Source organism: Corvus kubaryi, unplaced genomic scaffold (assembly GCF_017639235.1).
Source record: "Corvus kubaryi isolate FWS band 111438036 unplaced genomic scaffold, C.kubaryi_AGA036_p1.0 136, whole genome shotgun sequence".
Lineage (NCBI taxonomy): Eukaryota > Metazoa > Chordata > Aves > Passeriformes > Corvidae > Corvus > Corvus kubaryi.
The window spans coordinates 3,511,089-3,538,054 of NW_024580670.1; the positions used below are offsets into that span (position 1 = coordinate 3,511,089).

The 26,966-nt window shown below is 41.9% G+C and overlaps 1 protein-coding gene across 2 annotated transcripts in view; it reads left to right on the forward strand.

Moving 5' to 3' along the window:
* The window catches only part of PDZRN3 (PDZ domain containing ring finger 3), a 131,036-nt gene that overhangs the window by 92,653 nt on the left and 11,417 nt on the right, over positions 1-26,966 (forward strand). Inside the window, exons 1-3 of one of the 2 annotated variants that reach the window (XM_042013871.1) lie at positions 9,012-9,270; positions 23,138-23,391; positions 25,508-25,595. In XM_042013871.1, the coding sequence (XP_041869805.1) occupies positions 9,202-9,270; positions 23,138-23,391; positions 25,508-25,595 (411 nt within the window). In that variant the 5' untranslated portion in view covers positions 9,012-9,201. Of the gene's footprint in view, positions 1-9,011; positions 9,271-23,137; positions 23,392-25,507; positions 25,596-26,966 lie in introns of those variants that run through there. The other variant, XM_042013862.1, reaches the window with a different exon arrangement.

A 26,966-nucleotide genomic window follows, 5' to 3' on the forward strand; every position in this document is an offset into this window, starting at 1 on the left:
TTGATCATCATACTGGCAACCAATGTAGTGTTTTAAGTAGGCAGCCCTATCATCTGGGCTTCATCTGTGACTTAATTAATGCTTTCATAGGTATATTTCTCAGAAATCCAGAGTCTCTTCCCCGCAGCCATGAAGTGATTGTGCCTCTAGACATGTATGTGCAATCCAGTGCATTCCCATCCTGAATAGAGTTTTCTGTCATCACCATGGTCAGGACAGACAGGAGTAATTTGAAAAGACAGCACAGCACTCTGCAGAACCCTCTCGTTTGAGGAGAACAAGGATAGGCAGGGGATAAGAAATGTCATTGAAATCTTATTTCCCATCTACACCTGATACCTCAAAACAGTCAAACCACAATGCAAAACAAAAATATTTAAAATAAATACAGTCACACCGTAAATCACACAAACTTTCAAGTTCTGCATCCCACTGTTATGCTGCAGTCATCCACCAGGATGAAGATTCTGGATGCTTAATACAACTTTGAAAGAAACACAGCCACTTATTTTGTCTCTTAGTAGATAATCTCATCAATTAATATTTGCGTTCTTACTTCCATTCTGTCTGTAAAACTCTTACCAAGGACATTGGTCTATTTCTGCAGAGAAATGCAAAGAAACATCAGTCTGCAGGAAAACTGTAATGCAGTTTCTGGATTAGGGAAAACCAGCAGCTCTGAGGCTTCACTGGAAATGACAAGATTAATGGGTCTTCCAATAGGAATGACCATTTCTGGTTATGATTCCCTGTGTATTTTGCCATTTATTTTATCAAATGTTTATATTTGTGTATCCATTTCAATACTGCCTGATCAATACTACTTATCAGAATGTGTATTTTGAGGGGAGAAATGGCAGAGGAAGTACAGCTGAGGGATAACTCCATGCAGTTGGCCAATACAAGAGCCTGCGTGGGTAATTTATTTCTTTTATTAAGGTAAACATGTCACCTCCTATTGACTCACAGAGCTGCCCAGAAATACAGTGCTAATAACAGGTGGAAATCACTTCCATTGCCACTGAAGGTAAAGCCAGGTGATGTGACCTGGAGAAGGAGCAAAGTTAGGAGTTATGTGCCCTCCAGCGGGGATTAATCCTTGGACTTGATGATCTCAGAGGTCTTTTCCAGCCTAAACGCTTCTATGACTTTCCTCGTTGAACCAGAATTCCTTGTTCAAGATGAGCCAAGTTAGGCATAGAAAGTGTCCTTCTTGTGTCAGAGAAGGCATTAATACTTAGAGTGTCTTTTATCCAATCAATGTTTTTGCAATAGGATTGATTTTACAATGAAATGAGACATGAACCAGCATCGCTGCAATTCCATGGGCTGGTGAGATTACATTGCAAGGAGGAGAAATGGGAAGCAAAGGTGATGCTGTATTGTTGGTGTGTTTCATGAGCTAAACAATGGAAATCTGCACTGGCTAGGACTTGAATCACCCTCTGTATCCTCCCATAGTTTCGAGATTGGTGGTGCTGGGAGAGCACCAGTGAATTCCCAGCACAGACACAGCCTGGCTCTGGGGTTGCAGCCAGCCAGAGTCCCCATTTCCGTCTGTTCCTCTCCTCTTACCCCATACACCTGATCTATTTTACTGTACTTCTGCTGCAGCACAGACTCTGCTGCTGCCTCCCGTCCCCAGCAGAGCCACTGCTGTCCCCTCTGAGAGCCCACAGTGGAATTAATCACACACACCAGCTCTGGAGCTAATGCCAATCTCCTTCAGTGAAAACACGTCTTCCCCAACTTCAAAGACAGAAATGAGCACTTACATTTCCTTTGTTCCTAAAAGACTCGAATCCTTTCTCATTGAAGGTCTGCTCGTCTCCTGGGTCTTGCCTGCATAGGAGCTCTAGCTGAGAATTAGCAATCAAACTCCTCATTGTCCACCTGAACCTAGAAATGAAAACAAAGGCAAACAGATAAGCAAATCCTTTCATTCTGGCTGCCATTTACCATTAATACTTCATATTCCCACATATTCCTTTTATCGGGTGGTTAATATAAAACCTAGTGAACCATAGATGGCATTCCTGTTTTGTTCTGTTTCATATTAAGTGTGGAGCAGTAAAAACTGAGAAATGAAAGTTAACATCTTTTCAAATAGAAGTGGCGTAAAATTCTTAATATGAATACAGTAGCTAAAACACAGACGTGAAGACTGTGATCCTTAGCAGGCCTTGGCAGTTTCTGGCCATCAGTTATTAAGCGTTATTCAGCTGACCCTAAGGGGAGTTCATCTGGAGACATTAAGGTCAGAGAGTAGAAGCACTTGGACACAGTCAAATGGATTTTACACCTTTGTATCTCTCTGACATTGCTGTTTTGCTTCAGCAAACTGCCAAATATCAGATATATCCTACTGGGTACCTTTCTAAATCACTTCAATTTTCTTTGTCCCTGGGCTACAGTTATATGATCAGGAGCCAAAGCTATCACAGGCTATGATATACTATTTTACTTGCTTGTTTGTATTAGAATGAACTTTATTAGCTTTTGGGGCACATGTCTATCAGTTTTCAAGATGAAATACTATGTCAATAGTTTTTATGCAGCATTCAAGTCCACCGAATCATTTGGCATTCTCTGAGATTATTAAAAGTGTATTATCACTTTTACAGAAAACGTTCTTATTTTGAAATAACCATCACTCAGAGCAGCCCGTGGTTACCAATACTGTCTCTCTAAAGTGATATTTCACAGCAAAATCAAAATGGGGATTGATGCTCTGTAAGTAATTTCAGATTTGAGAGCATGTGAACCTTATAAAGACAAGTGTAGAAGTAACATTTGACTCCACACTCCTCTACTTCCATTATCCACTTTCTTCCTTTAAATCTTCCTAATTTGCTATTGTGTATTCTTGTAACTGCTAACGATAAGCACAGCACTTTCACCATGTAAAAACTGACAATTTGTGCAAGCTTGAATTTGTCATTCTTCTTAAATAGAAGCTGTCCAGTTAAATAACCTGTAAAAAAATTACAGAGATTAGTTTGGCTGTTGCAGCATCAAAACCAGGAAATCAAAGATGCTTTTTTGTGAGGAAGCTGAGGTTTCAGCTAACATGGAAGAAGCTTTTAGAACACAAATACAGCCTATAATGAGATTTTCTCATTTCCTTGCCAGCCTTCCGTACTTTTGGTTTTGTGGTTCGCAGTGGCTGTTTCCATTGTGTCATGAATGGAAAAGGGACGAGGGATTTGAGCTACAGGACAGGGAGTGTGATCTGCCTCCAGGTCCTTCCCTCAGTTGGGCATTGCTAGGCTGGAAGTGTCGCAGCTGGCAGATGGTGATTTTGGAGCTGCTTATGCTTAGGTGAAAGAGCACTCCTTTTTGATTAGTTCATTCTCTGGCCTCAGCAGCTCAAACCCTGTTTCACCCACTTCCATCACTGTGTCATCACTGGAAATGCAGCTCGTACATCCTCAGGCTCAGGGATCACCTTTTGTCTTCAGCTTTGACCAAGACCTCCTGGCACTGCCGCAGTCAATGCCCAGAGAGGCAGCCCAGGGAGGGAGGAGTTTCTTGGTCCATAGGTCAGCTCTCCTGGTTCTCCCTGTCACAAGGTCTCAGTGGCACATTAAACAGTTATTTACCCTATTCCGACCTCATCGTTCTGCTTCATGAGAGACTGAATTAACACAACAATGTTGTATCTGCTGGCCCTGCAGTGCTTACAGGGATGGTGCTGTGATGCTCCTGAACATCACTGCCTTTCTCGAGTGGCATAAATTACAGAGATACTGAACTGTTAGAGAGCCTCAAGGACAGAACAGTTCCTTCAGCAGTTTAACAATAAGTATCATTTCATTTAAGTTACTTCTGAGGATTGGAACTCTTTCAGAGATGCTAAGTGGAGCAAATAAGGATCTCAAGACTTCAGCATTAACTGATGGGAATAAAGCCAAAGTTTTACATTTGCTTTCACATCCTCTCTTGTGGTATGTTTTAGTTTAAATATTTTGGCTCAGTCTTGAAGCTTCCAATGCATAGGCAGATTGCTATGCCCACATGCAAAAAAACCCCACCAGGATTGAGATCTTTTTGCTGTTATATTTAGAGTATGTATTTAATTATTGTGCCTGCACGATGCCATAAAAAATCCCGGTTTGCTTTCACATATTCAACAAAGAACTTTTCAGAAGGGTATTTTTAAATTAGATCCACACTAATTACATGTATTATTAAGAACCCAACACTTCACAGCTATCAGTGGGTTGTATTATTGAACATTTTCAAATAAACACAGGGAAACAGAACTCAGTCTGAACACATTCCCAGCAGAGGCACTCGAGCTTTAATAAAGGTAACCCAATGGTTATAATTAAAAAGCACCTTTGCACACTTTGAAAAATCCCAGATACTTAACTTTAAAGTATGGTTGTGCAACACAGTTCTCTGTCACACCACTGTGGGTAACCGTAATCTGTACAGTTCCATGACTTCTGTTTATTTAACACACCAAAGCAAGAATTATTTATAAAGTCACAGCTGTTCTTTTCCCTAGCTTTTGTTTCTCACAAGTCTTAAATATTTGTAAAAACAAGAAAAGTAATTAAAGTATTGATACATTAAGCAAATGCTTCCCTAATCACACTGCTTAAATAGGAATCACTTTTTTAAACAGAACTTGCTAAGTATATGTACAGAAATATAATGTTAAATAGTTACTGCATAGTAGGAAAGCCAACTTGCATTTAAAGAAACTAAATAAACAATGCCAAGCCATCACTGATATCTCAGGCAGCCACTCCAGCATTAGGAACTCCCAGCCCCGAGCTGGGTTTGGTGTGTGGCCAGCTCTGTGCAGGAGCTGTGTGCCATCTGCTCCTCGCACAAAGGACACGAGTTTATTCTTGCTGGTGGGAACTGCTGTCCAAGAGCCAACCCTTGGCAGTGCCAGTCCCTACCCTTGAAAAGCTGGCAGAGAGTGCTTTTTAGCCTTTGAGTTCTCTAATAATGATCCCCTCCAGGGTGCAGGTCCCTCATGAGTGCTTCATTTCCCTCTTTATTCTGATTCACCATCCTGTGCAGACGGGCAGGACACCTGAAGTGCATCAGTCTCCTGTGGATTCCCCCTACCTGCCAGCACCTGGCAGGCTTAATCAGAGGATAAATCAAACATTTAAACAGCAAATTTTGTATTAGGTTTGTAGCTGCAAGATGAGAGATTGCAAATTGAAGCTAAGACACATACAAAAGCAAAACCAGCCCGTGGTCTGTGGCAGCATTCCCTCCTTGTCTCCAGGACCTCCAGCTTCCCGGGGATGAGAGCAGCACCCTCCCCTTTGTGGTGGCCCATGCAGTCTGGCTGCTTCCCACCTTTCTCTGTTTCCTGGGAATTAGCTTTTGGACACAAAAGCAAATGTCTGATAGTCGGAGCCAGGTTTTGTGGAGAAGGGGATTTTGCAGCCGTGGTCACACGCAGGCAGTCAGGGAGTGAGTAATCTAGATAAATGCTAATGAAAGCTCTTGCTGGCACCTTGTGTATTCAAAGGCTATTTCCTATTGTTCCCAGTCAGCTGGCTCGCTGACTTCCCATTCAGCCTGGATTGCTCAGATTCAGCTGGGACCACTCTAACATTCCCATTACACGTGATATGAACCCTCCACTGCCGTACATTTGGTTAAGCTCATTATCTGTGGCCCTGGCGAGACCACACATGACACATTGTTAGCGCCGATGACAGGTCCCATAACGAGCCGCCTGATGTGGACACTCCAAGGGAAGCCGATTTACCTGCCCCAGGTACAGCAGGTGGTGACGAGGGTTCCTGTAAGGCACCAGGCTTCCTTGGTTAATGTGTTATAAAACAAGTGTAGTCACACCATTAACATCCAGCCCATCCCAGCAGCTCGTGTGGCTCTCCCTGCCTCAATGGGTCCAGCAGTGAGTAGCACAGAGAGCATCCCTTTGTTCCTGATATCCATCCTCCCACTCACAAAGAGCCATTAGGAAACGGAGCCTTCTCAGACCTTCTGGCATCACTCACCGAACTCGTTTAAAGTCTCACAGGAATTAAATTGGAAGCCTGTACCAACTTTGTGCTGAGAACACACAAATTGCAACAGCTTAGGAGCTGACCAGATTTAGCAGATTTCACAAGGACAACGCAAACCATCCCTGTGCCAAACTTCAAATTACGTTGGTACTAAAACCCTCTCAAAGAAAGCATCCCGAATTTCAGAACACAGGCAAACTTTTTCTTCCTGTAATATTACTCCTGGAAATAACTGAAACTTCAGCTCAAGTGTACCATTAAAGGCAGAAATCAACACTGGACAATGCCCAGAACGCCGGTTTACAGCCCAAATGTTTAAAGTTTGGCAAAGTGCAGTAAAAACTAGTCTATATTGACCGAGGCAGTGCTACCATTTTTGCCTGTGAGATGAACAGGGAGATGCAAGTTATATTTCAATAATGGAAACATCTCCAGTGCAATGGGCACTGGCCTGGCTCCAGGAGCAGCTCATTTACCAGGCTGAAGTCCTTGCTGCTGGGGCTGTGTCAGCTGAAGAATCCCAAACATCACATTTATGGGACCCTCCACTCACACATCAAAATGAGTCTTCTGCTGGGCTTACTCTGCTGGCCTGACTTAGGGATTATCTCTCTGAATCAGGTGAAACATTATCTCCTGTAGTCTATCACGTTGCTATAGGGAAATAACGAATAGGTGTGCTTCCGTTGAAACTTTGAAACTAGAAATTAAATATCCCCCATGGTTCTGGTTTATTTCTAAGCAGATCCAGCTGCATGCTATTCCTAAAAAAAAAAAAAAAAAATCCTGACTGACCTCAGCCACCTGAACAGAACACTAACATTTATTTAAATAGCATCTAGTATTTGGGGAGAAACTAAATTGCATTTCAAAAGAAAACCAAAATCACGGACAACATTTCTGGAAGCTTTACCTTAAGTTGCTTAATCAAATTACATAACCAAAAAATTATCTCATCAAAGCCATAAACTTTTTTACAATTTCCATAGAGTCTGAGGGGTTTTCTTTATTTAATTCATTTATCATCATCATCTTTTTCTGCTTTTAGGGAGTACTAGTCCCCTCATCCAAGAATTTTCCAGTTGTTCAGGATCCACAATCACTGGCTGTCAACCAGCTTTGGAAAAGCCTTAGTATGTGAGTGGCATATCTGACCAGGGATAGCCTGAAACATTCCTTGAGGGCAGCAGTAACATCCAGGCTTCCTCTGCCTTGCTCCAACCTTGCAACTTCTGCCACCATGGCAGCAGTTCTCTCAACAGGGGAACAGCCAGTCACAACTCAGGGATAAAGTTCCTACTTGCTTTTGGGTGTTTGGCAGGGGTTTCAGTCAAAGGTGGGGTTGGAAGGGACCTCTGGAGATCATCCAGTCCAACTCCTCTGCCACGGCATGGTCATCTGGACCAGGTTGCACAGGGTGATGTCCAGGTGGGTTTTGAATAATCCCAGAGAAGGAGACTCCACAATGTCTCTGGCCAGCTGTTCCAGGGCTCTGCCACCCTCGCAATAAAGAAGTTTTTTTCTTATATTCAGATAGAACTTCCTGTGTTTCAATTTGTGCCAAATTGTCCCTTGTCCTGTCACTGGACACCGCTGAAACGAGGCCCCCTTTCTTTCTCTTCTTTGTTTCTTTCTGTAGGCAAGCAAATTTTGCTACCAAAATTAAGCCTCAGAGTCAAGGGAACCCTTCTTGTCAGTCTCTATTTACTAAGGTTGTACTAAAGCATGATCTGCATTGCAGTAACTGAATATTTTAATGCAAACTATGAGTCAGTACCATTTTGGCAAGAGCTGAGTATCCTACAATATAACCTCAGCAAACACCTGTGTATAGAGTTTGGACAGAAAATATGGTCCTTGCACAACATTTCCATTGTGACCCACAGAAACTCGCTGAGCAAATAGTCAAAACCAGTTAGATATCAAGGGCACAGGATCCATCCAGGTTCTCCATGCACTGCCTGTGGGAATGGCACCCTTGCTCTCACTCTTGGCTGCTCTCTCATCTTCTTTATGGCAGAATGAATTGCAGTGAGGTTATAAAAATGCACCCCCTTCTGAATGCGTAAACAACTGGGAAAATTACGGTCAATCCACACTCCCAACACAAGGCAGTGCTTTCCACAGACTGGAAAATATCCATAAAGCCTATGACTTACGAGTACTTTTCTAGCTCATTGGGCAAGTTCACTGCTGTCTTATTCTTTACATCTGTGGTACAGGTTTAATGCAGATCTACACACTCAAATGCTGAGCAGTCATAAATGCCATACTGATTTTATTGTACATATTTTTATAATCTCATAAAGTTTATATTTTTAATACCACAGATAATCTGTGAACCTGCCATTTACACCACTCAAATACACAATGGGAGTCAGTAGCATAAATGGCCATTTTTCACTTGGAATACATATTAATCTAAAGCTAATCTATATTAATACAAAACACTCTTTTTTGTTGGGTGTTTTTTGTCCCTAAATCCACATACATTCACATATATCTTCTTTGCTTTGCAGCCAGATCCTAAGGCTGTGGAGGCTTTTGAGGACAGAGATGCCTTTCTCTGTTGTGCTTGTTAAACACCCAGTTCAGTCAGCCCCTGCTGTAAAACTGAGGCTCTCAAATAGCACCACAGTCCAGGAGGGAAATAAATGCTACTGAGCATATTCAACTTCACTGTGGCTGAGTTCTGTACCACGGCATTCATTTCATTGTGCCTTACGTTTAAACCCTGCTTCCAGCCTGCTGAAATGTGGGAAGAATTATCCTGAGGGACCGTAGTAAAACGCAGTCGTGTTTATTTGTAATTGCTACAAAATGGTTTACAAAATTGTTAGTGTCCTTTATTATGCCTGCTACTGAAGCACTTGCCTGTTAATTAGAGAAATTTCAGCTGTCATAGCTGGCAATTATAGCTTGTGTATCACTGTCTGTTATGAATAGTCAATGAGAGCTGATTAATATGCATGAGTGGCAGTATATAGCCGTGCCTGGGCGCCGGTGAGGCAGAGGGAGGGAGTGCTGAGTGCTGGTGACGGACCGAGCTCCGCGGCTCCCGCTGCGCTCCCAGCGCCCGCTCCAGCCGCCTCACCTGCGGCTCCCAGCCCGACCTGGATGTGTGCTGGCCACAGACATCGCTCTGGCTGCTCGGGGGAATAAGGAAGATCCTTTCTGCCACTTGAGTTTAAACATGGGATGCAGTTTGTGCACTCTGCAGAAGCCAGAAGAGCAGTACAGGTTACTGTATGAAGTTTGTCAGGTAAAGAATTAGATTTTTGTCTCTAAAAGCAAATGTTCTCTTTCAGGCTTGTGACCACTGTTAAGGTCAGGGAAGCTGGAGTACCAGGAGCTGGAAATGAACGGGGGTTTGCCTTGTTTGAAATGTGTGTGATAATGATTGTTTTTAGGCTGTAGCTTCCCATTCACTTGTGCAGAACATTAAATATTTAAATGTAGCTATTACACATCAAACTTTTCACAAAACTTTCATCACAAAATAAGACTGTGTTCATTTCTTCGGTGTATACGAGGTAAAATTTTTTGTCAAAGATCGTGACTTGGTCACACACTCCTTACACAAGTTGGGAAAGATGCACGAGGAAGGTTTTGTACCTGTTTACAAGTACCTACAGCCACTCGTTTGTGTGCAGTGCGTTCACTGGTGCTCAGTCTGCTCTGTAAGTGCCTGTCACTGGGAGTTTGTATTTGGTTGTTGTAGTTTTACACACCAAGGTGCAAAACCTATCAGCTAACAAACACATTTGACAGCAGATTAAAACTACTGCCCTACAGATCTTTATAGACCAAATTACTTATATGACCCTTCTGAGGAGTTTTCTGTGAATGTATTAACACATCAACCTCTGTTACAAGGATTTTATTTCCTGTTTCTGCTCTTCCTTCTGCCTGCCTCTGAAGTTCCCTACTCTGTCACATCTACAGTACAATTCAGACTGAGGCAGTGAGATGGAACCCTGCAAAGTGACGGCCAAGTGTTTCAGGATGTATTCCTGCAGATCTTTTTGAAAACACTCTCATAGGCTTATACGCTCATAGTTAACACTGAAAAGGTGAAGTGGGTTGTCTGTACAAAGACTCTGGATGGACAGACACTACCCAGATCCTTCGAGCTGTACTTTTACCCCCTTGCCATTCCTGAGGTGGTTTAGGATGAGTGACAATTGCTGGGTGACATTCCCAGCGCTGCTCTGTGCTGCCGGCAGAGGGAATTGCGCAGCAATCCCATGTCCTGCTGCCTTCCCACCTGCAGCTGATCCCAGATACTGATGTCACTGACAACAGAGTGAATAAAAGATGTGGTCTGTATGTTATGCTAGTAGGGAAGTGATTAAATTTTAACCACGTAGTTGTGATCTAATTCTCACTCGCTCACCCAAAGGACGCTGACGTTTTGCAGCATAAAAAAAACCCTGTGGGAGCAAATAGAAAGACATGTTGACTGTCATTTCTATTTATACCAGCACACTTCCACTTGCTAAGCTGCTGTGCATGTGATGGGGGGAGGAATTTTAGAGGGAGATAATCAGATTTTTCAGACAGTGTTCTGAACTGAGAACCAGCTGCAGAGGCTGCCTGCAGCAGCACACCTGGGGCCAGGTATGGTCTGTGTGAATGCTCTGCTCAGATACAGCAGTGGCTGTGGGAACTTCCTTGTCCTGCCAAGTTTTTGTGCAGTCTGGGTTTGGGGACTATCAGTGAGTCACATTCAGGAATGCAACAATCAGGACAGACTGAGGCAGCACCAGATCACGAACGTTGTGATTGCTCAGGAAGCTTGCTCGATTTTTGTCATGAAGGGAAGGTGGCAGAGAACCTTTGCAACTTACTGACATCTCCCAACAGATGCAGGACAACATTCTTTAAATACATGTCCTGAAATCAGTCCCAGGAACAGTTCCTGCTGATATCTGAGATGACTGAACTATCCAGTGCTGGCTGCAGGTGCAGGAGTTTGGATTTAGAAATCAACCTGCAGAGTGCTGCAGCCTGGCTTCCACAATATGTGAGTGCCCATTAAGTGCGGAGGTCTTTTGGGAAACTGTTGGAATACCCTCAGTTTCCACAGAAGTGAGAGGTGCATGTAATCCTGTAAAACTGGGATTTCTAACATAGTAAAACCTGAATTATTTAAGACTGTAATCCCTGATTATTCTAGCATATAAATAACTGTGCAAAATTATTTTAACAGGGGTCTACTTTGATTTCTTTATTTCGCAAGATAAGAGGGAGGGAATCCTATAGCTCATGAGCACATCCAGATAATTATATGTCACTACAGCTATAAAAATACGTCCTCATGTAACCTACACATAAGAGCAATCACTTAAAATTTAACGGTGAGGGAGATGAAGAATCACTGTCATTTAAAATTACAGAATATAGAAGATAAAAGTTTCAAAATCTGCCAGCACTAGAAAATGTCTCTTACAGTGGTTTTGTGTCATCCATGTAACCCTAATATCATGTGATAAGAAGGCATTGCTATTTAAGAAGTCCGAGTTAGACAAAATTTGCATAACTTGGTTTTAGGGAATATTGAGCATTGTTATAAATAAATCTCCTTAGCCTTATTTTTCAAAAGTTCATGACTCCAAGATGTAGGAATTCAGAAAACACTTGAAGGAATTAATAATAGTACATAACTGTACTTTCTCTATTAGGCCAAGAGCTTTAGTGTGGCTGGGAAATTAATGCTTCAATAAATTACAATTCCAGAAGGTCCGGTATGGCTGGCTCTGTAAGTCCTCGTAACAGCGAGCACAAAGAGGATCAAATATACCAGGGCTCAGGCTTTATCCCTTCCTCATCCATAGATAATTCAAAGAGATCCTCTTCATTAAGGGCTTTGGCACATTGCCTACAATTTCTTTTTGGGCTGCTGTGAGCTTAATGATGCAGAACAATGGTCTTCCCTCTTGTTGAGCACTTACCTTATTGTACCTTTAATCACATAATAAAAACCAAATTAAGACACCTCGTCATTAGAGTCTGTTGTAGCTGTGCATATCAATGCTTTGTGGTACAAACACAAAGGGGACTGTGGCAGCTTGGAGCCTTGATGCAGAGCAGTGTCACCAGTGATGAGCGTGGCAGCAATGGGATGCATATTCTATCTTAGGTGTATCCTGAGGTTTACTTCCCAGTTGAATACAGTATATGAAATGAAGTGATACATGCTATTAGATTTTTGGGTGTCTGGTCAGATGAAAATCTTCAGAAGATTAAAAGTTGTGAAAATGGAGGAAGAAGGGGGAAGAAAGAAAACCAGAAAATTGGGAGGGTGTTTTACCCCAGGTTTTCGATGTGCTTTTCTCAATGTCATCAACTCCTACATAAACAATAACAGAAATAAGGGCTTTTCCCTTTGTATGAAAATTTTTGGGGAACTAAAAAGTAAACTCCATTGGAGGAAACTTACAGAAGAATGAGTCATCTGAGAGAGAGCTTTTGAGTTTGTAAAATGAAGTAAAATAAGATTAAGCCTGCAATTTATGGAACTTTCTCAGCACCTGTTTCACACTCAGCACACGTTGCCCACAGTATGGGAGGTAAACACACAGGTATGGGAGGTAAACACACAGTGAAATCTTTTCCTGAAGGGACACAGTGTTTTATGGAATCCTTATGGCATCACAGAGTGGTTTGTGTTGGACGCGACCTTAAAGAGATCTTGTAGTTCCAACCCTACTGCCATGGATAGAGACACCTTCCACTGGAAGAATTTCTGAGGATATCAACATAGAACTTTAAACCACAGATGACTCTAACCTGCATGGGCAGTGCTCAAAACTGTTCCCTGGGATTTAACATGACAGAATTCACCCGGTGCTGGCTGTGGGAAGATACCATAAGAACAGCCCATCAAAACTGGCACTTTCAGCTGAGAAACCCTGAGATAAGTGAGCACAGAGCCCAACCCCTTCCTCCAGGCTGTCCCTCCAGGGTAAGGACAGGCTGGCAGGAAACAAGCTCATGTTGCTGCTGCCCTTGGTTCAGCTGAGCCGAGGTCAGAAGATTCTGCTCCGTGATTGTTGAGCTGGCACCTCTCACGAACACTAAAGTTCATATATAAATAAACAGTTGTTGCCATGGTCTTTCAGCGTGTCAGAAACATGAAAGCCTCTCTCACATGCTCCTGGCCTGGCACATCCCCGAGACACAGAAAAATGACAGTGTTGGTAAAAAACAATAGTGGGCAAGTTGGATTTGTGTTTTAAACCAGACTGAGATGCTCTGTGGGCAAGGTTATATAAGCACCAAGGTCACACACAAATTCTGTGCTAATGAGAGGTCAGCAGTGATGAGGAACAAGCCAACAGTGTTTTCCATTGGCAACTTCCAGTGGCAGTGCTTGTGGGGGACTCTCCTCCAGCAGAACTCCCACACAAACCCTGCTGCACTGAGCTAATCACCAGAGCAGTTCCCTTCGCCATCAGAATTCCATTCACACGTTCAGGCCTGAGAAAATGAGACTAAAGTAATCAATCAGTAAGAAAGCCTAATTCAAGGAAACAGTCTAACTAGACTTAAACCTACTGAGCAATGAGGTTATCCTAAAGCAGGGCCAAAGTGAAGCTTGCCAAAATAAACATTCAGCTCTAAAAAAAAAAAAAAAAATCTAATCAAAACTGTAAGATTTGGAAAACAGAAATAATTGCCTCTGTACATATGCTTTTCACACCCTCAAATTTAATTGGGCAGCCAGAGAATTAGTTGTTTTACATTTCAGTAGTTTTCCATGTTAAGACCAAAGTGGTGGTGCCAATTATGGGGAACTGCTCTACTTGAAATACAGTGTATGGCTTCAAGTGCTCTGTACGTACAGCCCATGCTGCAGCTGAAATTAACACTAACACTGAAGTCCGACTCTGTCACTTCACTACCATTAAACTTGACCTCAGTAACAGTTGTGAACCTATCACACTTACTTCAAAGTAGGCATGTGTTTGCTTAAACAAGATGTTAATTCCAAGGGCTTTGTTCTAGACAGGGTTTTCTACTGCAGAATTAGTTCAGCTGTAGAAAAACTCTGCTTGACAGACTGGAGACTCATAATCTTCAGAAAACTGCCCTTTAATGATCGTGGCGCCTGTCTGTGGCTCACAAGTCCCCTTTCCTAATTAGACATTTACCAGAAACTGGCAATTGAAATTTTCCTCTTCACTTGATGATGAATAATGCAATGCCTCTGTTAGGATTTCTCTAGAAGATATTCTTTATTGTAAAGTTAGAGGAATATTTTGGCCATTAAAGGAACATAAACAAGATGCCATATGAAATAAACAAATGCCTAATGGTCACCTGTGATATAAATGCATAATTTGACCTTCTCTGCACGTGAAATGTCTCACTGCTGCATAATCTTCCTAAAATCTACAGTGCCTTTCGTCTTTACAGTGGGCAGATAAAATGCTCAGCCATAGCATGGATTTATTAGGATGGTGGATGATTGAAGGGATGAGTTTTGTGATGCTCTACACTTACACATCTGTTCAATGCTATGAAGCAGGTGGCAGGAAGTCACAAGGGAGAAGGCACTAGGGGACAGTCACTCTGTGCTTTACTGTCACATGTCAGACATGGGCTGGGAAAAAAGGAAACATATGGAGTAATGAAAAAGTGCAGATTCAATAAACGTGTTTTGTTGTGTTCATTAAGAATGGAACAAAAGGTGAGGCTTCATTTTCACTGGGACAGGACAACTCTGCAGTTACACGAACACTGGGATTGGTCCTTGCAGAGATTTGGTGGGTAAAGGGAAGCAGATCCAAGTGGCCCTCCAGAACTTGGTGGCAAGTCAGGGATTTGACAGGAGAGGGGCAGAATAAATAATATCAAATATACATAAACATTAAATACTACAATACTCACTACTTTAAGCAGTGACAATTGAAGAAAAATTTCCTATTAACACTGAATATCCACAGGCAAAAAGCCAGATGCCTCCATCCAAAACACAAATTATCAGAATCATGGCTGTGTTTTCTTCCTTGTGTCCATACAGGGATAATCCTGGGTAGGGACATGGAGGTGATTGGACACGTTGTCCACTGGCATAGGAATTGGGCGCTAATATATCAAAATTATCCCAAATAATAACAAAAACTACAAATGAAGTGCAAAAAGAGTGGGGTTTGCAACTTTAAACCAATATCCTGTACATTCCTGCGAAGTGAAAACTGAACATCATTTTAGAGAAAGTAATTATTCATATGGAGGAAGATCACAGCTGATGAGAATTTTTAAATTTGGCAGAGCTGCTTCAGAGTGCAGCAGAAGCTCTTCTATCTGACCTGATGCATCTGTGTGACTGCCATCAGTTTTAGCCAAAGGCAAGGAAAATGAAGGTGTTTTTATCAATGTCACACTATGAGAACTCATGGCCGTGGCAGCACGGACTGCAAGGGTGGAGGGGGGTGGTGGTGGGACTCCTGCCTACACGATCCCTTCTGAGGTTTGTTTTCTTCGCCCACTTCACCTCTGCTTGTGGAAGGTCCAAGGTGACAAAGCTGCTAAAGCAGCAGCACCTCTCACTGACAAACCCACTGGGATCTGTCACTGGGCTCCCGCAGAGCAGCACTGGGTGGGTGTTCTTTCCATCTTTTCTTGGAACCAGCTTCAATAACCCTCTTTAACACAGGTGATCTTCAGAGCTGTCCAAAATTGCTCTTTCCCTGTCCTGCATCACTGAGGCATTTGTGGAAGAAGGGAGGGAGTGGAAAATGGACTTAAAAACTACAAACAATGAACAGTGTAAAAATGGGATGCTGGGAATTAGAATGATCTTAAACATGTCTGGGAGATGGGATGTGAGGTTTCAGTTGTGCTGTGCTCTGGTGTGACCTCAGGCAGATCACTCACTTGTTCTGTGTTTCATCTTTGCATCTGTACGAGATTCCTTTTGTCTGTTTGCTTGGAGCAGGTCTCCAGAGGCAGCACTGGCTTTTGCTGCGTGCTTGCATGGTCTGATTTGCTACTAAAATATCGGTATTGTTTGAAATCCTGGTCTGGACACCAGAAACTTGTACTACTTTGATTTTAATTGAGGCATGGTATTAAATATTGCCTTATCAAAGTGTAAGTGCTGGAAGGCCGTAGCAGAGGAAAGCTCCCTCCACCAAATCTTAGTCTTTGACCATTCCCTTTTTCTGTGGGGAGAAAGGTGCTGCCCTACACAGACCTTTGGTCTGATTCAGTACAAGAATTGGTTTCTTATGCTGCTCAAATTCAGCTTGAACCCACGTAACGTTGCACCCTCAACTAAACAGATTAACCTTCTTCATGCTGTTCACTCTCATTGTGTGTTATTTTAAACATAAATAGAGAATACACAGCCTTTTTAAAGGTTTAATTCATAAAAACCTGTATTTTACTGTACTAGGTGAATACATAGACACAGGGTTTGCCTCTTGGGAAAAGCACATGTGGGAAAGGCGAGAGCATTTCCCAAGGAGCCACACTGGAGGTGCAGTGCTAGAGGTGGACAAAGCAGAGGATGTGAGAAAACGGGTGATTACACTTGCTGAATCCCAGTCATTAGTAATTCATGATTATTTATGGCTCATTTGTACCTCACTCAGAGATCCCATTGATTGGCCCCCTCTGGGTCACGATGCAGAAATGGCAGAGAGAGGCATTAAAAGGGGAGGCCTGTAAACTTCTGGCTGTATTTTAGATGGACCTGGGTTATTAAGCCATGAAAAGATACACAAAAGATCACTTAAAAAAGAGAAAAGGAAGAGCATTTCTGCCCTGATATAAAGTCATTTAACATAATGAATGCATATTTAAGAAAAAAAGGGCTCTGAATAAACTTTACTTAGAGTGAAAGTCCAAGAGTCTCAGAAGCCCCAGCATTGCTCTGTTTTCATTGAAGCAAATGATAAAATTCCCTGTGGTTTTGTTTTGAGTTGTGATCCACAGGAGCAGAGCCTGAGAACCCAACCAAGAGCATCTTAGTATGCTACAGACAGTCCTGGCACTGCCTTGGTAATACGTAAATGTGCTAATTACCAGCAAAATAAAAATTCCTTTATTTCCAGGGTCTTTCTCCCAAGATTTTCCATTTGCAAGTTAACGGTTTGGAGAACAAATGTATTCTGTGCTCTTAAGTAAAAGAATTTTTCCTTGGTCTGAACTGTTTTGTCATGGATGGCTCACAAGGCAGAAGGGAAATGCACACACATGGAAACAGTCTATTACTAAACAATATAATTCTGGGGTTTTGAAAAAGAGGGAGACTGTACATATCAGGGAAATAAAAGAGGGATTAGATGGAGCTGCAAGAAGAATTAACCTATATTTTGAACCTTTTCTCTCCAATTCCTGAGGAAAAGGGGGGTTATAAAATAGGCTTTTTGCTGCTCTTGCTTCCATAAAAATCTTTAAAGTTGTGCTGCTTTTTCTTAGTATGCAGACTCTTTAAGAACTTGCTAAAGAAGTGAATCAGACCATAGAGAGCATTTAAAGGGAGCAGAGGCGTCTGTAGTCTAACAGAACTAGCATTTTTATAGTGCACTTCCCAAGGATTTGCATGAATTTCTACAAAGAAAAGCTGCTTACTCATTCTTAGGCAAAAGAAGTTTTTTTCTCTGTGACATTTGTGAGGCATAGAAGAGCCAAGAAGCTGTACAATGCATACAAATGTTTATCATTCATGGCATTAAACCTGCAGAAATCAGTCTAAATTGATGAAAAGAAATAATTTTCTTTTACTGAAACCCTTCTGGTTTCTGCTGTGTGCTCCCAACATCCAGAAAACAATGTTACACACTATTGAAGCAAAAATAAAGTGCAAAATAATTATAACTAAACTGTTCTGCACAGGGATTTTCTGGCTTTCTCAACCTTTCAGTAATTGCTTCCACCGGTGCCCAAAATCACTTCATCTGTGCTAGTGCAGATGATGTTTGCTCATGCCTGAGTGCTGAACTCCTCCGTTCTCTGAGATGCTCCCCACTTTCCTTCTGCCAGCCTTGTCCTAGGACAGCCCTGTCCCAATGTCCCCTCTCAGGGCTCCAGGGGCTCCTGTTTGTGCTCCTGCTGTGGCTGCAAGTGGGAAACTGGGAACCAGCTCCAGGGACATCCTTCTCAGGTAGAGAACCCAGGTGTGTTAATTCTGCTCTCACAGGGAAAGAGAAACCACCACTACTGGAGTTTCCATAAGCACTGTATCAGAAGGAAAAGAAACTAAGAATTGGTGGCAACCAGGAGGAAATGTTGTCCACTTGTAAACAAGTAACATAGTTTGATATACCTGAAAGCCTCTGATTTATGTCTGTCATTAAAAAGTGGTAATTAATTAGTCTTGTCTTCCCACCCAGGGAAATAAAGCATGTAAATCACTTACCTTGCTCCATAATTAAACAGCAGCTATTGATAAAATGACATTTATGTAATAGTGCAGCCATGTACTATCCTGCCTCATACCTCAAATGAAAATAAGAATGTGTTTTCTAGTAACTGAGAACAATTCTGTCATCCCAGCCTTGGCTGCAGACTCCCATTGCCTTGCACAGGAGGTCCAGCCTTGTCCTCACAGTGTGAAGGCTGGAAGGCTCCAGCCTCTGGACCCTGTGCCAATTCTGACCTCAGGAAATTAGCATCTAAACAGTGGCACTTGGCTCAGGAATCGCTGGAGGATCCCAAACCTCTCAGTAAAATAAGTGTTAAACTAAAAGCACCTATATAAAGTATAAAAACATGAAAAAATGTGTCCTTGCAAAAGGTATTTCACTGTGACATATCCAGAATTAATAGAGGAAGGGGATTTCAACAGGAAGGGTGCCAAATGCCTTGCACAGCTCCAACAGAGAGAAGCCATTGTACATCCAATACCTTACACATTCAAGCACTGGAAAATTATATGGAAAGCCACGTCCTGGTGAGGCAGAGCAAATTCTTCACAAGCCTAAAGAGAAATGAGGTTTTTCCTGTTTGGTTTTTTTTTTTGCCTTTCTCCTTGTTGAGAACATCACTGATCACAAATCATCACTGATTTATTTGTTCTTTCTGCTTAATGTGTAGCTACCAATTGAGAGAGATTTGAGAACAGACTCAGGAAGGCACTTGGGTCTTACCAACGCTACACCCATCAAGCTCCTACTGCCTGTTTTTTTACCCTGTTATCTCCAAAGTAGCACTCAAACTTTTCCAGCCTTTTTCATGGCTCTTAGGAGTTTGATCTCAAACTATATCCACATATTTGTTGCATTCACACCTCCTAAGTTATCATGGGATGTTCCTTAGCAATTCCACCTGATGTTTAGGGTTCCTCAGTGAAGTTCTGCTGCTTCCATTTGGGGCCAGATAAGCATACTGGTTTTTTTTTTTCTTTCCTTCTTTTCATTAATTCCTGCTTATTTTTCTGACCATTTACATCTTGGAAATAGGAATTGATGAGAGCTCCCTGATCAAAATGAGGGTTTAAGACATCCTTTCCATCTATTTGTTTGCTGGGATCACCCTGTTTGGATTTGTGCCATGGCCTCCCCTGTTCCGCCTTTGGGCATCATCTCTCTTTTTCTCAATTACAAATATACATCACTTCTACCTTAATTGACAGCATTTTCCTTTCCATTATCTCAGTTTGGCCATGGAATGCTGATGGCACACTCGGCTTCATAACTTCTTGCTTTGCTGTTAATATCCTCTCTCAGTCAGAGCCTGAACTGAGGCATTGCAAAAGCAAAACACCCCTTGGCTCCAGTGAGCATCAAATCAAGCTCAAGTGACTATTTTATTTTCATTCTGAGTATTGAAACTCCCAGGAAACACAGACCTCCCAGACAGGATTAGGCCTTTTTTATCCACGGGTTTCTTGCTGCCTCTACAATGTAGATTTTAGGTGGGGTCCTCTCCCCAGCCTACTTCAGTGCAGAAGAATATAACATAGAGTACAAACTATAAAATAAAATACTATAAATGCTATTCTATTTCATAATCAGTGCATAGCTTCTATTAAAAAATACAATAAAATTCAAGCATCCCTTCCTTATTTACTATCTGGTCTTAATTCAGTGTATTTGTGTCCCTCCCTCATGCAGTGGCTAAACCCACTATCTGGCTGCACCACAAATTTCATCCAAGTCCATTCAGCTCAGTTTAACTCCAGTCACTGCACTTTATCTACAGCTTTCTCCATATTCAGTATATCTCCAGTGCTAAGAAGGTCCAAAAGCAAAGCATTTCACCCTTTCAGACAAGTTAATTTATCCATCTTTTGTGCCATGAAAGATCCCATTGTCTCTGTCACATGGCATGTTCCTAAGAAATTATGCATATTTGTCGTTTTTGGCAGTCTTCTCAAGCCTGGATTTTTTTTCCCCCCTGTGTTATTTCAGATGTAACTGTTTATAAGGAAAAAAACTGCTGAGCACAATTCTCAGCATTAGGAATAAAGTCTATGAATATAAGGTGCCCCCCCCCCCTTTTTTTTAACAAAGCAAAGCCATACAGATTGATTTATTTATTTTATTATGTGTTTATTGGCTTTTAAGCACTGGGAATAATTATTTGTCAGTTGTGACAAATTTTCCAGATAGAAACTAACCATGTTAGTATCACCTATTTGCTAGGCTCAGGATTAGCCACAAGTACTGACTCTGCACAGACACCAGAAATCAGGCCATTGAAATCATCCCAGGATATTTCTCTTCTGCATCATTTTTGTGCTACTAAAAATAAAATAACAATACCTGCTACTTTTTCTAGACCAAAAAGCGATTTATCTCTGTTATGCATAAGCAAACTTGGGAATTACTGCTTTTTATTATCCAAATATTTAGCATGTCCATCCTCACTTCTCTTTAATGGAAAATGATATTATTGCTGTGCTGAGATGGGAAATACTTAAAAAAAAAGTAATTACAAACTATTCACTGTTCATTATTTACCCCATATTATAGCAGTCACTGCAGGTTTTTTAGGAACCAGATTCAGAAATGTAATTCCCTGCTGTAAATCACTTTAAAGCATATTTTTGCATCATTGCATTTTCTTTCATCATTTGTTAGTGCAGTTCTGACCACGTCTCACAGATCAGCGTCCGGCACAGTGGCCAAGGCTGCTGATCAGAACAGGAACCTGCAGAGCTAAAAGGATTCCACTCAGCTGGGGTTGAGGAATCAGTCTCTTGTAAGGGATCCACAGACTGACCCCAAAACCATTCATCATGTGAACAGCTACTGTCCAGAGAATTGTTTGCCTAATATGATGTGGGTGCTGCCACAGTTCATAGAAATACTAACTTCTAAAGACAAAATCCCTAACCATATCTTTGAAGTGGGTTAAGAAACCCATAATAACAGCAGTACAGTGACTTATACTTTCATTTCACTATAATCATTGTCATCTTATCAAACCCATGGTTTAAAATTGTATACACATCAAATACAGTTCTGCTTGTAGAGTTACCAGTTTACCAACTGAAAGCTGAATACCAGAAAGTTACAAACCTTTTCTGTACAAGGTCCCTCTACAGCAGTAGAGGTTTTATATTAAAATTCAGCTGGCTCATCACCCCAGTTCTAAAATCTGATCCCATGTCCTTCTTCCTGGCTGTGCAGCACCTTCTCTTTTTCATGGCATTATCAGCTTGCAGACAACATAGTCAGGAAACTACTTGGAAATAATTCCTGTAGTAACAATTTATGACACAGTCCAGCCACCACCTGTTCCCTGCATGACATCAAACTGTCCTTGAGGTTATGATTATTTATGTAACAATTGCATAGGAAAGCACAAAGAGGATGCCAGGCCATGGATTTACAGAAATAAAAGTGTCCTAAGGAACCTAAATTAAAATGCAGGCCTGTACTAAGCTGTCTGTAATCCAGGTTCATTACAGCATTTGGGAATGAACTGGAAATTTGTCCTTTGCAGGATTTTACCAGGTTTTACTATAAAGATGGAGAAAGGATCTCACATAAATAGTTTCCTGCTCAAGAGTTATTCTGAGAACATTTCTGAAAAACACTACATGCTGCAATTTAGATTATTTTATTTTGATTGCTTGTTGGGTTTAGTTGTACCAAAAAAAAAAAAAATTAGGATGCACACAGTAAAATGTGCAACATTTAATTTGTAGCAAATAATAAAACTCAAACCATAATCAGCATTTCCTTTTCCCAGAGAAAACATTACGCTGAACCTAATTTTACAGCCGTACAAACTGTTTTAAAGTAATCTGCTCAATTGGGTGAGTTAATGATATTTAATTTGACCAGGCCAAACTTTACACGCTGTGCATTACTGGGAGCAGTCGTGTGCAGTGCAAGTGTTTGTGTAATGTAAATGTCATGCTAGCACCTTCCATCTCAGCTGGCTTCACTAAAATCCTGGTGTCATCACCTCTCTAAGGTAAACCCAAGATGACAGCAGAAAAAGTGTTATGTGCACAAGGTAATTCAGCAGGAATTTAGCCCTTTCAATCTATTCTGCACTCGAGTTAACCCTCTTTATATCAGCCAGCTTTTTGCCTCGGGCAATATGTTAAGCATGGGCTAAATTCAGTTAGTGTGCTGAGTAATGTTCTCATTCAGGTGGCCCACTTATTTTAATGTGACTAAACATGGCATTACAGTGTGTACTTAGTGCAGTGTGTAAATTCTCTTCTCAGCCCCCCAGTTCCATGGCCTGGCATGTCTAGTGTTATTTCTGTCCACTACTCTAAAATGGAGTTTTTTAGTGCAGTGACTGAGTACCACCATCATGTTTCATCTGAAAAATTGTTTATCAGACACAAACACATAGTTTTGTAGTTTCAGTTTTGTTCAGCAAAAAGGTGAAGAGTCTAAAAAGTAAATGAAAACTAGAAAAACTGGGGGGGAATCAATAACATGTTGTGTTTGAACAAGGGCTGAGGGATTTCTAATCTGCAAGAAACAAATGGGATGCTGGTTTGTACTTCACCTCAAAGAGCAAGCCCAGTAAAATCTTACCAAAATACAAAGCAGAGCAGAGGATTTGTGAAGTTACTGTAGCGAGAGGGGAAAAAGCCAGAGGAACAAGATTGCGGGGCTCGTTCCTGGCACTGGCTGCTCGTACCTTGGGATGGCTGGAAGCTGAGATGGGTCCCTGATGGCTCTGCTGCTTTCTCCCCGCAGGTCAATGGGAAGGATTTATCCAAAGCCACCCATGAGCAGGCGGTGGAAGCATTCAAAACAGCCAAGGAGCCCATCGTGGTGCAGGTGCTGAGGAGGGCCCCGCGCGCCAAGGCCTTCGCCCCGGCCCACGACCCGCAGCTGGTGGATGTGGCCACCCAGACCGACATCACCTTCGAGCACATCATGGCCCTCAGCAAGATGGGCTCGCCCACCCCACCCATCCCCGTGCTGGACCCCTACCTCTTGCCTGAAGAGTAAGTAATGCTTTGCTGAGCCTCAAAAATCCTTGTAACGTGGCACATTACAAGTAGTTCACAACCTCACCTTCACTTGCTGGTAAACATGTAATCCCAGAAGTAGCCAGGATTCATCCACCACTGAGCCATAAGTCACCGCATTTTCATTTTTCCTACACATTAGCAAGACATTACTCACATGAGTAATGCCACTGAGTCACAACATGGCCTCATAAAACTCTTTCTTTGCTGGCATTTGATGGATAAAGTTATTGCATTTTGTAATTCCTCTCACTGCCTCTTTGGGTTGCTTATGTTTTAACTTTGTTTTTTATGGCTGCCATAAATTGTGTAATGCTAAGAGCTGCTACATTCTGTTCCAGTGTATTAATTACTTTATTATAACCCTGCAGCGCTGTTACTCGAATAAGTTATTTTCTAGGACTAAAATTACTTACCAGTGTTGTCATGGATGTTTTAGAATCAAATTTTAATTATTGTTAATGGTAATTTGATGCTTTTGTACTTACAAATACAAATGACAATTATCTCCTGGCGCACACACCCCCCGCCCTCACATGCTGTTCGAGAGGAAAACAGCTCCCCAAGGAGTCCCTGCAGATTGCCTGTCATCCTGCCACACATCTCCACAGGGAACAGGGAATAGAAAGGATTCTGACCCTCTCAGTAGCTGTGTGTGAGAGACTGATCTGGTCAAGCCACAGCAATTCCTGGGTTTGAGGTGAACTGTGCACGGTGAGAGGCAGGACTGGTGTGCACGCACCCCCAGTGCACCTCTCCAGAGATCCCTGCCAGCACTCCTGGGAAACAGGGTTTGGCTACAAGCAGGCACTGATCCTGCACTGCTCCTGAGCGACTTTCACAGCACATTGACTTTCACGCATTGAGCCAGGACCATTCTGTGTGCAGTGTCTATTCCTCTCATGGCTCTCTCTGCTGATACTTGAAGGATGGTTCCAGCAGATATTCCAACAGAGCCACCAATTCCCAGCCCATTGAAAATTCAAGCACAGCAGCACGATTTAGTGGAAATACTTGACAAGAGGCTGTAGCTTTGAGCTTTCAGTGAGCAGACATCAGGGCTTGGAGCCTGTGGAGAGGACATGATTATTCCTAGAGCCTCAACACTGCACACTCCCAAACGCATCTGCAGGAGGAGCTTTCAGTACCTCTGACTTGCCAACTGCAAAACCAGTTACATTAAGAAAACGGCAAAGATTAATTCCTGATGAATCATTTAGGAAGAAATTCTTCCCTGTGAGGGTGGTGAGGCCCTGGCACAGGTTACCCAGAGGAGCTGGGGCTGCCCCATCCCTGGAAGTGTCCAAAGCAGGTTGGAGCAACCTAGGATAGTGGAAGGTGTCCCTGCCCATGGCAGGGGTGGAATGAGATTAAGGTGCCTTCCACCCTGAACTATTCCATAATTCTATCATTCTATAATTTAGGTTACAACATGCCTGCATTATTCCAGCTCAGCCCTGTCAGCTTCATATTGTTCCTTAATCATTAGACAGATCCCAGCTGTTGGATCACCAGTGCCCTTCCTCTGAGCTGGAGGTGTTGGTGTTCCCTCACAGCCCTTCTCATGTGATGGCCCACACTCAGCTCTCTGGGTGTGCTGTCAGCCAGCATGTGAAAGCAGAGTCATTTTTTCCTAGTTTCCTCTCACTTCTCCCAGTTCCATTCAGATAAATCTCGCCTGCCTCTAACAACTTGACTATCTTAGCCAATTAGCAGATGCTGTTACATAAATAGCCTCAGACATGTATCTAGTTAACAGAGAATTAAAGGGGGTTTACTTTCACTGCAGATAAAACTATCCAGCACAGAAAACGGTGATCACAAGAGCATTACTCTGCTTACAACTTCCAAAGTATAGGCAGTGGAAGTGTGGGAGAGCTCAAGCAGTAAAAAGCAGCAGGCTGTCCTCCTACAAATACATGGAATTTTCATTTAAAACACTTACAGGGGTAAGTAGTGTAGCTTATAGAATTAACCACATGCAGCTCCTCAGTGTGGGGGTTAGTCCATCATCTCCCTACAAGCTTGGAATGCATTAACAAGTTCCACTAAAGTCCTGAGTGCTGCCCTAAAAAATACCTTTTTTTTCCAGCCATCCATCCGTGCATGAATACTATGACCCAAATGACTACATGGGAGGAATTCATCAAGAAATGGACCGGGATGAGTTGGAATTAGAGGTACTTAATCTGAGCAACTATTTCATTTCCGTGTGCACCTCAAGGTCTTTGAATTATATACAGTGAAAAGACTTTTCAAAGCAGATATTTGTGATAACATTGTTCACTAGTTGCTGATACCTTTATCAGTCCTCTGAACTGTGAGCCAGGCACTGATGATCTTCAGCTAACAAATTAACATAAATAATGAAGTCATTGATTCCTATAATTAAATTCTGTGTAAGTGTGCTGATTTAGGCTTTCTGAAAATCTGGAAGGCTTTGCTGAGTGGCAGGACCTGTTCTACATAACCGCAGTAAAAATGTGTGAGTTTCCCTTAAATATTCCCTGGCTGAGAAACAGATGTTCTTGATCATACAATTCAGAAGTATGTTAAGTTTACAAGACAAGGCCAGGATAGATTTGCCACTATACTAAGCTGTTCCTCCCTTTTTCATTACTTAAGTGACATATGTATACATATGAAATTACAGATAATAAAAGTTGAACCAGTCATGAAGGTATGAAAGTCCATTTACCTGCCAAATCTTTAAAAATCACTTTTGGTTTTAGTGCTTGTATATTCCATCAGAAGTTCATCTTCAATTTTCTCATTCCTAATTTTAATAACCTGCTCCCAAAGCATTCAAAGTGCAGCACATAAATTGTGGGGCTCTGCAAGATACTTAAGCAATCCTGACCCAGTGAAGTGGTTTTAATTATTTTGTAATAAATAGTAGCAAAGTATCCCAATAGTTCCAAATACTGCCAGCAATGTCTGAGCCAGCTGATCCATCCAAGATTTTCAGTAAGAGAATATTTTATACCCTTAGCTAGCTTGAGCTTCTGATTTCTTAGATCCTGGTCCTGCTAACACTTATTTGTCAAAGCAAGCAGTGCTGCCCTGCCTGAAGCTCTGCTTAAATCAGTGGCAGATTTATCAACAGCTTCAGTGGGAGCAGAGTTCAGTCGTTCTGTGAGCATGGGGTTGTTTCCTTCTATAAAAGTGTTTGCAGGATCAAGGACTAAAACCCCATAAAAAGTTCGCAAGGCGTTCTCAAATTCTGCAGATCTGGTAGCAATTCATCTCTGTATACAAACGTAAATCAAAGGCAGGATAAAATCAAAGTGCCAGTAAAACAAATGCTACTTAGGAGAGTTCAAGGCCGTACTTTTCAAACAAGGGCCTTTTTCGTTCTCTTAAATAAAAACAAATACAATATAGATTTCAGTCTCAAAGAAAAATGTAGAACAAATTGGTATTTTCTACCACTATCTTTCCAAAATCTACTTTTTAGGAAATGTAATATTGTGGATAAATTATAATGCTTCCATCAGAAGGTCAACCAGTTGAGCTGAAAACAGTTTAAACACACGCACTCCAGTAGCCAA